Consider the following 12,027-nt stretch of genomic DNA (forward strand, 5'->3'; position numbering starts at 1 on the left):
TAAAACACAGAGTGAACTCTAGTGTAAACAATGGGCTTTAGTTAGTAATGTATCAGTATTGGTTCCTCGGTTGTAACAAATGTACCACAGTAAAGCAAGATAATAGGGGAAATAACACTAATTAATCATTAGACTTGTGAAAAATATAATATTAATAATACTAATAATAGGGGAAACTATCATTATGTTGTACACCTGAAAGTAATATAATGTTATATGTCAATTATACCTCAGGTTAAAAAAAAAATAGGGAAATGCTCTGTGTGCGTGTCTGTGTATGTGTAAAGGTATAAGGGAACTCTATCCTTTCTGCTCAATTTTTGTATAAACCTAAAACTGGTCCGAAAAATAAAGCCTATTAATTAAAAAGAAAAAGGAAAAGAAAGTGTTCTTAGTCCTTTACAAATTTCCCTTTCCTTTCCATCCAACCACTGGCACCAGCAACCCACTGGGATCAGGTGAAGATCTCATCTACCTTGCAACATAATTACAAATCCCTTTAAATTTCTCTTTTCAGAACTTACACTATGTACTGAATGAACAAGTGACCACATGACAGGTTTCTATTCAGTTAATGGTATCAACATCTTCTCATTTAAGTCAAAAACCAACAGTAATCTTTGGCTCCTTCTTCCTCCACACTAAACAAATAAAATTTCCCTAAGATTTGCCCTGTTTCATCCAGTGCCACTGCCACTCCAACCACTCTCTTGAAATATTAAAGGTTTAAGTCACCTTTTGCCTTCATTCTGGTTAGTTTCTCTGCATATTCTTTTTTTAGTAAATACCTCTTCCTCTCCATACTTCTTGCTACCTCCATGGAAGCCTGTGTCCTCAGAAGGATTACCATTAACTGACCATTTTCTCCTCCACCTTCAATCTATCATCCACACTATAGCCAGAATTATATATTCATAAAACACAGATCTGGTTATTTTGCTTCTATTTAATTTTAGGGCATTTAAAATAATTCTAATCGCTACTCACAAACAGAAATCAAATTAACCTAATGCTGAAAAACATGGCCTGATCCACTCTGGACCCCAGTTTATTATTAGCAATGATAATCCCACAATGTTTTTATATGGCTTTTATGTATAATGCAACACAGCTTCAGATGTTCCTTGATTTTATCTCCACACTTGCTTAACTAGTATAATACATATGGCCCTGAGTATAATGAGAGAGTGATACTTTCCTTCAAATAGCTCTTGAAGAATTCCTTCTAAACTTGTGAAAAATCTAACTACATTCCCTTAAACCTGCACTCTGATCAAGGGCAGAAATAACTACTTAGTTTATGGAAGCAAAGACTTGACTTTTCCCTCAAATGAATTTTGTAATAAATTCTTATTTATATGTTTTAAATTCTCTACTGGATACATGGATCAATGGAATTAAAATAATAATGTTTTCACATCAACACATTTTATAAAGGTTTCTCAAGGATATAAAAAGAAACAGGAAACATGAAACTTCCATGTTTCAAATTTCTTTATTCTTACTTATTATGGGAATTATAAGGTTCATTAGAATTCAGCAGAATCTGCTCTCTGGGTTGCTTTTCAAATACTTCCAAATAAATCAAATGCTACAAATGAGTTCTTTAGTCTGGTTTTCCTAAGGATTCTAAGAGGACAGGTCTAGAAAAGAACAGAAAGGTAACCTGTAACCTGTAATTCCTTTTTTTCCCTCTGCTTCAACCTCTAGTATAGCATTATACTTCTAGAATGTAGTTTTTTTTTTTTTTGTGGTACGCGGGCCTCTCACTGTTGTGGCCTCTCCCGTTGCGGAGCACAGGCTCCGGACGCACAGGCTCAGCGGCCATGGCTCACGGGCCTAGCCGCTCCGCGGCATGTGGGATCTTCCCGGACCGGGGCACGAACCCGTGTCCCCTGCATCGGCAGGCGGACTCTCAACCACTGCGCCACCAGGGAAGCCCTAGAATGTGGTTATTAAAGAAACACTGATATGGGTTACTTATCTAGGATTTATGTTTCTATCTGGGATAAAATCAGCAAGCAATCATGAATGGAATTCTAAAATTCCATGTTTTAAACTCCCATAAACTTACAGAAGTTATGTATTATAGATTCTTAAATTATTCTTCAGACCATTAATTCAGCAGTCTTCTGAATAATCATTTCTTAATATTCATCATACCTGCTTCAGAAATGAATTCACTGAAGCACAGAGATTGGAAGTGTTTGCACTGTTGAACTATATTCAGAATCAGTACTGCTGTGACAACTTTTCACCTGTTTTCTCCATCAAGATCAAGCTGTTTTCAAATATGAAATTGTTTTCAATATATTATTCAGAGACAGGAATAGAGTGAAACAAGAGAGGCATCCAGGGCACAAGATTTAATGAGACGTTCACTCATCAACCCCACATTTACAGGACCCTAAAAGTGCCAGTGTAAATTCTGTGCCCTAGATGTCTTGCTCGTCACCCCCTAGTCCTAGCCCTGCCATTATTTCAGTATATTTGCAAATAGCCAAAAGAAAACCTATCTTTTATCTCTCTCATTTCAACTAAGTAAAAAAAAAATTTTTTAGGAGGGGTACATTTTATACTTTGATTTAAAAGAGTTTAAGAAAGCATTAGCTGTACGCATGTAATACTTCTTTAACTGCACTCAATAAGATTACCAAAATAACTATCCAGTATGTACATGGTGTGTGAGGACGTGAGGGAAGATACCATTTCTCATTTGCAGATTAACAAAGAAAATAACTGACCAAATTAATTCTAGGTCTTACATGGAATTTTGTACAATTAAATAACTTCAACTATTACAAAGACAATTGCATAAGCAAGAGAACCATTATTCCAAAATCTGGAAGGAAAAAACATTTCCTGGCTGAATTAATATAAGTAAACAATCTTATTTGCCTAAGGGTTCTTCCTCCCTTCTCTTTTTAAATTCTCAACCCAAAAGGAAAAACAAAACAGAATTCCAAATCACTGCCTTGAGGATCAGAATACATATAAAACACAAAGGTAATTAAGTAAAAATCCTAGAATTTTAACTTCTATAGTAAAAGCACCAACTAAAACATAATCTCTTTCAATCTTGCTTATTAAAATTACTTACCAGATAAAGCAGAAAGGTGTGCAGCCCTGTTCCAAGCCCAACAGAAGACAAAATTCCTAAGCCTATCCAGTAGGCATACAAAAGAAACTGTTTCTCTATACGTTGCACATACTGAAAAACAAAAGGGATGACGTGAAAACAAAATCAGAAATCTTAAGCAGAAATATGGTATTTGTCAACTATAATAAAAATAAAACAAACCAACTAATTTTCCAATAGGAAGAAAGTATTAAGATTAAAAGCTCCTTGAAGAGTCCAAGTTCCTCTAATATGTGGTAGCAGAGATGGCAAAAAAAATGGCAATAAAGCTCATTTCTACATTTTAAAAGTCCTATTATTACAATGACATTTATACAATAAATGCAAGTTATTGATAACTATGAGAATAAAAAAATTAAAGATACTTAAAAGTTATAAAAATTTTAAGTTATAAAAAGATAAAACTTTTTAAGTTATAAAAAGATATTTAAAAGTTAAAAAAATTTAAGAAAGCATGATAGGGACTTCCCTGGTGGCGCAGTGGTTAAGAATCTGCCTGCCAATGCAGGGGACACAGGTTCGAGCCCTGATCCGGGAGGATCCCACTTGCCGCGGAGCAACTAAGCCTGTGAGCCACAACTACTGCATTTATAAGTATAAAAACTTCTCTGATTAGAGGTAAACTGCTGCTCCTCCCCATTTTTAATGCCATTTGTTGTTCTAATTTTACAGGCAATATAAGTTTAGTACAGACAACTAGAAACACATAAAAGCATAAAGTAAAAAACAATTACCCATAATCTCCACCCCCCCAGAGATAATCACCATCAGCATTTTGATGCATTTAGAGGTAAACTGCTCTAAAATATGAAATGATACCATTTTAGAACTATTTCCTAATAGAATACATTAACGTTTTGCAATTTTATCAAAAGTTATTAACAAAATGTCCTATTTTCCCTTCATTTATGCTGTACAGATGATAGGCAAGTGAACTTCCCCCCACTTTATACATATAAAACCTAACCTTCAATCTAGGATGAGGATATCAGCTTGGATGGATCACAGGAGTGTGTTATAAAAAATATGAAGACTTTGGTAGTGATTAAAGGATTCATGCTGCTTTGACTAAACACTGTTAGGAAAGTTACATTTAAATCCTTAAAGGTAAAAGGGATTGATATATGTCCAATATAAATGCTGAGCAGCCATGAACTACCACAAGAATATTTTTAATATTTGGCCTTAAAAGTAAGACATTAAGATAACAGTTATGAGATAAATTTTAAAAAAATCAATGAAATCCACAAAAGCTCCATTTTGAAACTGTTTGGGATTAGGGAAGGTACAAGAATAGAAACAGAGGTGCTGAACCTCTTACCTGTTGATGTGCTCCTTCAACATAATACGTAGCTATAAGCACAGCAAGCAGCAGTAAAAAAGACACCACAACGCTTTGACGATGCCATAATCTTAAAAACAAATTTAAAAAAAATGAAATATGTCACAGTCTCATTTTCAGGATTCATCACTCTCAAAACATTTCTTATTGAAGCAATTAGATTACTTAGCTCAGCTTTAGAAGTTGTTCTTGATGGATTGAGCTCTTTTGTTCTTAAACACTATGGTCTCTTGGGGTACAGAAGGGGGTCAAGACCAGATACTTGGGTATAGAATCGAATTTCTTATTAGAAACCCCATTGTAGGGGCTTCCCTGGTGGCGCAGTGGTGAAGAATCCGCCTGCCAGTGCAGGGAACATGGGTTCGAGCCCTGGTTCAGAAGGATCCCACATGCCGCGGAGCAACTAAGCCCGTGCGCCACAACTACCGAAGCCCCCGCACCTAGAGCCCGTGCTCCGCAAGAGAAGCCACCACGATGAGAGGCCCGCGCACGGCAGCGAAGAGCAGCTGCCACTTGCCGCGACTAAAGAAAGCCTGCGCAGCAACGAGGACCCAATGCAGCCATAAACAAACAAACAAACAAACAAACATAAACAACTTTATAAAAAGAAATTCCATCATAGCCTTTCCCATACCCCAAAACTAATCTTTTATATACACCCCAACTTCTAATTGGCACAGGCATTACGATATAATGGAAAGGGCACTGGCCTTTAGTCAGAGGACTTGGATCAGAGTCCCTGAAGTACTGTACTTTGAGTAAGACACTCAACCAATCTGATTCTGTTTCTTGTTTTTAAAATCATGATGATCGTATACTTATTTTACCTTCCTCATGGAATTGCTATAAGGATCAAATGAACTTAAAAAGTGTTACAAAATGCTTTATAAACTGTAAGCACATAAAAAGGTAAGATATTATTACAGATAACTTGGAAAAGTAAACCAGAAAATGATTAAGGCAAGTAAAAGTTCAACTTGTTCGGGCTTCCCTGGTGGCGCAGTGGTTGAGAGTCCGCCTGCCGATGCAGGGGACACGGGTTCGTGCCCCGATCCCGGAAGATCCCACATGCCGTGGAGCGGCTGGGCCCGCGAGCCATGGCCGCGGAGCCTGTGTGTCCGGAGCCTGTGCTCCGCAACGGGAGAGGCCACAGCAGTGAGAGGCCCGCGTACAGAAATAAAAAAAAAAAAAAAAAAAAAAGTTCAACTTGTTCTTTATGATATCAGAAACAGGGCTTACAAGCACTCAATTTAAAGATAGAACACAATTTCCATGGCAGAGTCCTTTTTCATTGGCTCAAACTATCAGCAGTGCCACGTATCCTGAACCTTGACCTACTAAAGGATCAGTGTATTTAATGTACACAGGCCTGATTTCTCCTGAAGGTAAAGCCAGAAGAAAAAACTTCTTGTTTTCAGTGCTCTCCTCTGCATAAAAGATTCAACATGAGACAATGGTCAACTGTAACAATCCAGTGAACAAATAGCAACAAGTTTCCCTAATCTATTTTTCTTCAAACTACACATAAAAAGGAAAATAAGTATGTTCCTATAACATTCTAAATTTAATTAATCCATTTTGATAGAGCAGGTGGCAGGGAGACTGTTGAAGATTTCTAAAATTAGTAAATATGGTTTATATAAAAGGAAACGGAAGACTCTTTACCTTGAGGTCCATTCCTTCAAGATTACTAGGATTTCCAGAGAAAAATACTGCAAGGTAACGAGTGGCTGTCTCCACAGGACAATATTCTGCCTTTCTTCCCGATCCCTCCTCTTCTTTTCATTCACTGAAGAGGGATCTGAAAAACATTAGTGTAGAAGTTAAAACAGGATGCTCACTTTTTCCAGTCACTTTCAAAATTCACCTACCTTCCCATCCCACATTTGAAGGACTGCATATAAACCTCAAAAAACAATCTGGTTCACCTTGTGACAAGTCTAGGCTATGTCCTGCTGTTCTCCTCTTACCATTATTTTTGGAATTATTTTATTGTCAGGACACAAGTTTCTTTTCTTATACGTTACTGGAATGCTAAATTAGCCCACTTTCTATGAAGGGCAATTTAGCACCATATCAGGACAAAGCGGTTTAGAGCTCAAAACGTGAAGGCAAACTACTTGGTTCCAAATCCTGGCACTGCCGTCTACTAGTCATGTGATCTTGGGCAAGTTAATTAACCTTTCTATGCCTCAGTTTTCTCTTCTCTAAAATGAAGATTAAAATAGTACTTATTTTTTAGTGTCTTGTAAAGATTAAATGAGTTAATACATGTATGTATATGTGCAATTAAGGTTAGTTATTATTGGTAATAATAGTAACTCTCTCAGCATCATCTCTCGAAATTATACATGCATATACCCTGTCACCTAATAATTCCATTTCTAAGAATGATTAGCTGTAAGGAGAAATGACTTTTGTACAAGTTTACTCGATACAGTGTTACTGGTTCTAGCAAAAGGTTATAAACAAATGTAACCAACAGAGAACAGAGGAGCCATTAAAATACGACAGACTTGAACAGTGGAATACGAAGCAGCCGTAACAAAGAATACGTTCTTCACGTTCAATCTCTAGGAAATATTAAGTAAGAAACCCCAAACAACACACACCATGGTACAGAATAGAAAGTGTGTCATTCTAACATTAAGTTTAAATTCCAAAGGGGTGGGCAGTAGTGGAAGAATACATAAATGTATGTGCTTGTTGAAAGAAAGGAAAGAAAAAATAACATGCAAAAGCTCCTAATGGGTTGAGACTATGATACATGCAATGTCTATTTCCGAATCCTGAAACTCCTGGTGAAACGATGCAAAACTTACTGACAATCAAAGTAACCCAAAAGTCAGTAAGTGCTGCAAAATATGTTCTGCAAGGCAATGCAGTGATCAAAACAAACAAATGGAAACTGCTACTTCAGATAGCTTGCAATTCTTCCAATAGAAGAAAATTTCTATGGTAAAATATTACCATGCTGAAGTATTATTTGCAATGTGTTTGAGATGCCAAACGATTTAGACGTTAAAAAGAAAACCATTACAACGAACAGAAAAGGAAAACCTTTCATTTTCTTTTAAACACGAAAAGGAAAGTTCCTACTTAAATCATCTATATAAGTAATAGCTGTAATTTTCAGGGTAAATGTGTGAATAAGAGTCAAATATACTGAAATTTACCACAAATTCCTAGTTTGGTTAAAATATAAATTTATTTGTTTCAAACTAAAATTTAAAAATAAATCCAAAATAATCACATTCTGACTTTTTGGATAATTGTAAAATTAGGATTAGCATAATAAGTAAATTTATAATCTACTTCTAAAGTTACAAAATAGCATGATAAAACTAAGTGCCAAACAAAGCCAAATAAATATTTACCACACCACAAGATTAAAAAATAATAATCTTGTACCTAGAACACTGCTGATGTGACTATGGCCAGGCTGCTTCTGCTATCACTGTGAAAAATCACCTCATAGGCCCTTATATACCCATAATTTAATTTACTATGAAGATGAAACAAAAGATAATCAAACTTTTACAAGATTTATAAGAATTTTATGTATCCTATATTATAAGATATTATTTTATTAACAAAAGATAATAAATATTAGATATAATATATTTCTAATTTATTCCAATGAAAAAGTTATCATTTAAACCCACAGATCGTCTCCCTCCAAACCACCATACTTCACCTGTGAAGTTTCCATTATATTGTTCCTTGTTCATTGCTACACGTCTCTGGTCACAATTTTTTCCATTCTCTGCCATTTCATAGATCAATAACTCTTGAGGAGCTAATAAAACAAAATAAAATCCAGTGATATGTTACATACTTCTGCTTTGCATCTGTGGCTGAATGAAACTGAATACAGAAACAACATGGGAGTAATCCCCACATGCTATTTCAATAATGTGTTTACACCTTAATTTCCTCTTTTATAATCAAGATTTAATAATTTGTATAGAAACTGTAGTAGAAGTATTAAAAATATAAAAGCCATGTTGCTGTAATCCTTTTCCAAACAGTTATCCCAGTGATTTTCCAGATTAAAATTTGGAGGCAATTTGTCCACAGAAGGATATAAAATACTAGCACCTTCAAGTACTGATAACCTATAAGGTCTAAAGTCTTTCTAATTCAAAACTGAATATCATACATACTATCTACACAAATTTTACCGATCTTTCAGTCCTTTTAGCATTACTTTAAAAAAATGATTATATTATCAAACATGCCAAAAATGCTGACACACAGATCCAAGATCAATTTTATTTAGGAAACAATTCTACTGAAAAAAAAAATGATATGGGCACAGAAGGTGAAAATTTTTAAAGTTTAAGATAAGTTAAATGTACTTTTTATAGCATGATTCATACTACAGTTATAGGTATGATATACATTTTTACTTTAAATCCCTGTATTACAACATATAAATTGTGCTGACATAATTATTCTACACAAAAACACCAGATTACCTGTGCAGGTATCATTCTTTCAGGTGCTGGTAAAGCAAATCTTTCTACTCAAAAAGTGTGTCACTTCAAAGTCTCAATGCTGAGTCCTCTGCATGTGCCATGAGTCCTGCTACTCTTATACTCAGCTGATTAGAATATGACATGGTCATGGGTTCAATCTTCCTATGGTTTGTTAGCTGGAGCTATTTTATCCCTTGACTAAAATTCTAACCATAATTTAGGCCTCATAAAGGAAAATAAGTGAAAGACTATAAAGACAGAACAAAGAGCATACATTCATCACTCCAACAGAAGGTTTCTTCTTTTAGACACAATCCATTTGTGGACACCTCTGTTTTGTTGCCTTCATTTCTCAATAAACAAACATATTAGGAAATAAAGTATAGGTTTCCATTAGCACAGCTGGGTAGCCTGGAGCAGGTGATTATAAGTCTAAAATCTGGATTTGCATACCAGATTTGCCACTAACTAGTTGTGTGACCTTAAGCAAGTCTCATTTTTTCTAGATCTTGATTCTCTGGATCTACAAAAGGAGGACAAAAATTCTCACTTTCACAGGATTAATGAGGATGAAAGAGTGTGTGTCTGGGCATGCAAGGGTGTGTATAACTATAAATGGCAATACATGGAAAGGGTAGGAGGTATCTGACGCAGTAAACCTAGAAACTGTCTATACTAGAGAAACTACTTCATAGCACATGCCTCACTGCTACCATATCAGTGATGGCAGTGCCTTTCATTCAACACTCAATATAAAAGTTCTGGGGTCAGTAATGGGCACTGAAGACATAAATGTGAGTAAGACAAGATCCTTCTCCTCCAGCAGGTCATAATCTGGTAGGGAAGCCAGATGAGCACAAGACTTCAATTATAATATAAAACAATGAAACAGATATACAGCAAATAACTTAGTGGGAAGAAAACAGGTTTTAGAATCTAACAGAACTGGATTCAAACTCAAACTTCATAAGTATCTATTTTGAGCTTTGGCAAGTTTCTAAATCTCTCTAAATATCAGTTTCTTTAATTTGTAAAACAGAGATAACACGACACACAAAGGGTTACTCTGAGGATTAAATAACGTAATGTACATAAAATACTAGTATATTTTCCCACCTTTTATAAGAACTCAATATATACTGGTTTATAATGCTGATAAGGAGAAAGAAAGTACAGGAAAAAGTATGAGAGCTCAGAGGTCAATACATTCAGAGTAGTACTAGAAGATGAAATTTGATTCTGCAAATTTAAGTCAGAGTTCTGTGAAGATGTTTTCAAAAGACAAGCAATTACAAAAAAAGAAAGATGAAGATAAATTGTGAAAATCTATAAGATCAAAGCATCACAATAAGTTCGCAAAATGTAAAACTATTCCACAAATCATGCTTTCTGGTTTTATTAATAAAATTAATTGAATATATTTAAAATGGACCATATAATAAAGGAATTAAAGATTTTCCATCTTCCAATCATTCAACTTGAAGCCATACTTAACTTCTGTAAATACTTAAAACTGTGTGAACTCATATTCAGCCAAATTCTATAGGCAATTCATTTTACAGATGAATAGCCCTTCACCTACATCACAAAAAATAACATTTAATTAATTTGTGATGAAAAGATATAAGAAGGCACAAAAGAGCTTATGTGTTATGAAGAAAACACTCTAAAACCTTTCCCCTGCAAAACACTGATAATTGAGCTCATTTCCCCAGTTATACTCCTTCCCATAGTATCATCTTTAAGAGACAGAAAGAGGTTTTTTGGGTTTTTTTTTTTTTGTGGTACATGGGCCTCTCACTGCTGTGGCCTCTCCCGTTGCGGAGCACAGGCTCCGGACGCGCAGGCTCAGCGGCCATGGCTCACGGGCCCAGCCGCTCCGCGGCATGTGGGATCTTCCCGGACCAGGGCACGAACCCGCGTCCCCTGCATCGGCAGGCAGACTCTCAACCACTGCGCCACCAGGGAAGCCCTGACAGAAAGAGTTTTATCCAAAACAACTTGGGTCCATTTAAGTTCTTACTTAATAACAATGGTATTATGCAATTATTCAAGGATGTTTTTAAAGACATTTCAACAGGAATTTTTATTTGAGCAAATAATGTGTTCTTACACAATATGCTAAAAAAGAAAACAGTCTACAGACATCTCCTACTCAAAAAATTCTCTAGAAAAAAAAATAGTCTGGAATTTTGTTTTGTAAGAAATAGCATAGGAGGCTAAGTTATTTTCTTTTAATCCGTCTACTTCTTTAAAAACAAAATAAATTCACAGTTTAAAAAACAATTTTGGGGGGCTTCCCTGCAATGGTTAAGAATCTGCCTGCCAATGCAGGGAACATCGGTTCGATCCCTGGTCAGGGAAGATCCCACATGCCGTGAAGCAACTAAGCCCATGCACCACAACTACTGAGCCCATGTGCCACAACTACTGAAGCCCGTGTGCCTAGAGCCTGTGCTCTGCAACAAGAGAAGCCACCACAATGAGAAGTCCAAGCACCGCAACAAAGAGTAGCCCCCACTCACTGCAACTAGAGAAAGCCTGCACGCAGCAACCAAGACCCAACACAGCCAAAAATAAAAATAAAATAAAATAGAGGAGGAACCAAGATGGCGGAGTAGAAGGACGTGCTCTCACTCCCTCTTGCGAGAACACTGGAATCACAACCAGCTGCTGGACAATCATTGACAGGAAGACACTGGAACTCACCAAAAAAGATACCCCACATCCAAAGACAAAGGAGAAGCCACAATGGCACAATCACAGTAAAATCAAATCCCATAACTGCTGGGTAGGTGACTCACAGACTGGAGAACACTATACCACAGAAGTCCACCCACTGGAGTGAAGGTTCTGAGCCCCACGTCAGGCTTCCCAACCTGGGGGTCCGGCAATGGGAGGAGGAATTCCTAGAGAATCAGACTTTGAAGCCTACTGGGAATTGATTGCAGGACTTCGACAGAACTGGGGGAAACAGAGACTCCACTCTTGGAGGGCACACACAAAGTAGTGTGCGCATCGGGACCCAGGGGAAGGAGCAGTGACCCCAGGGGAGACTGAACCAG

General features: G+C 36.5%; 1 protein-coding gene across 2 annotated transcripts in view; it reads right to left on the reverse strand.

Annotated features, from left to right (window-relative positions):
* VMP1 (vacuole membrane protein 1) overlaps nucleotides 1-12,027 on the reverse strand; it is a 132,496-nt gene that overhangs the window by 97,629 nt on the left and 22,840 nt on the right. For both annotated transcript variants that reach the window (XM_060080659.1, XM_060080658.1), the window contains exons 2-5: nucleotides 8,179-8,280; nucleotides 6,147-6,282; nucleotides 4,461-4,551; nucleotides 3,101-3,211 (exon numbers count right to left, since the gene is read on the reverse strand). In XM_060080659.1, coding sequence (XP_059936642.1) covers nucleotides 3,101-3,211; nucleotides 4,461-4,551; nucleotides 6,147-6,282; nucleotides 8,179-8,254 — 414 coding nt within the window. In that variant the 5' untranslated portion in view covers nucleotides 8,255-8,280. The remainder of the gene's footprint in view (nucleotides 1-3,100; nucleotides 3,212-4,460; nucleotides 4,552-6,146; nucleotides 6,283-8,178; nucleotides 8,281-12,027) is intronic.

Source organism: Mesoplodon densirostris, chromosome 18 (assembly GCF_025265405.1).
Source record: "Mesoplodon densirostris isolate mMesDen1 chromosome 18, mMesDen1 primary haplotype, whole genome shotgun sequence".
NCBI lineage: Eukaryota > Metazoa > Chordata > Mammalia > Artiodactyla > Ziphiidae > Mesoplodon > Mesoplodon densirostris.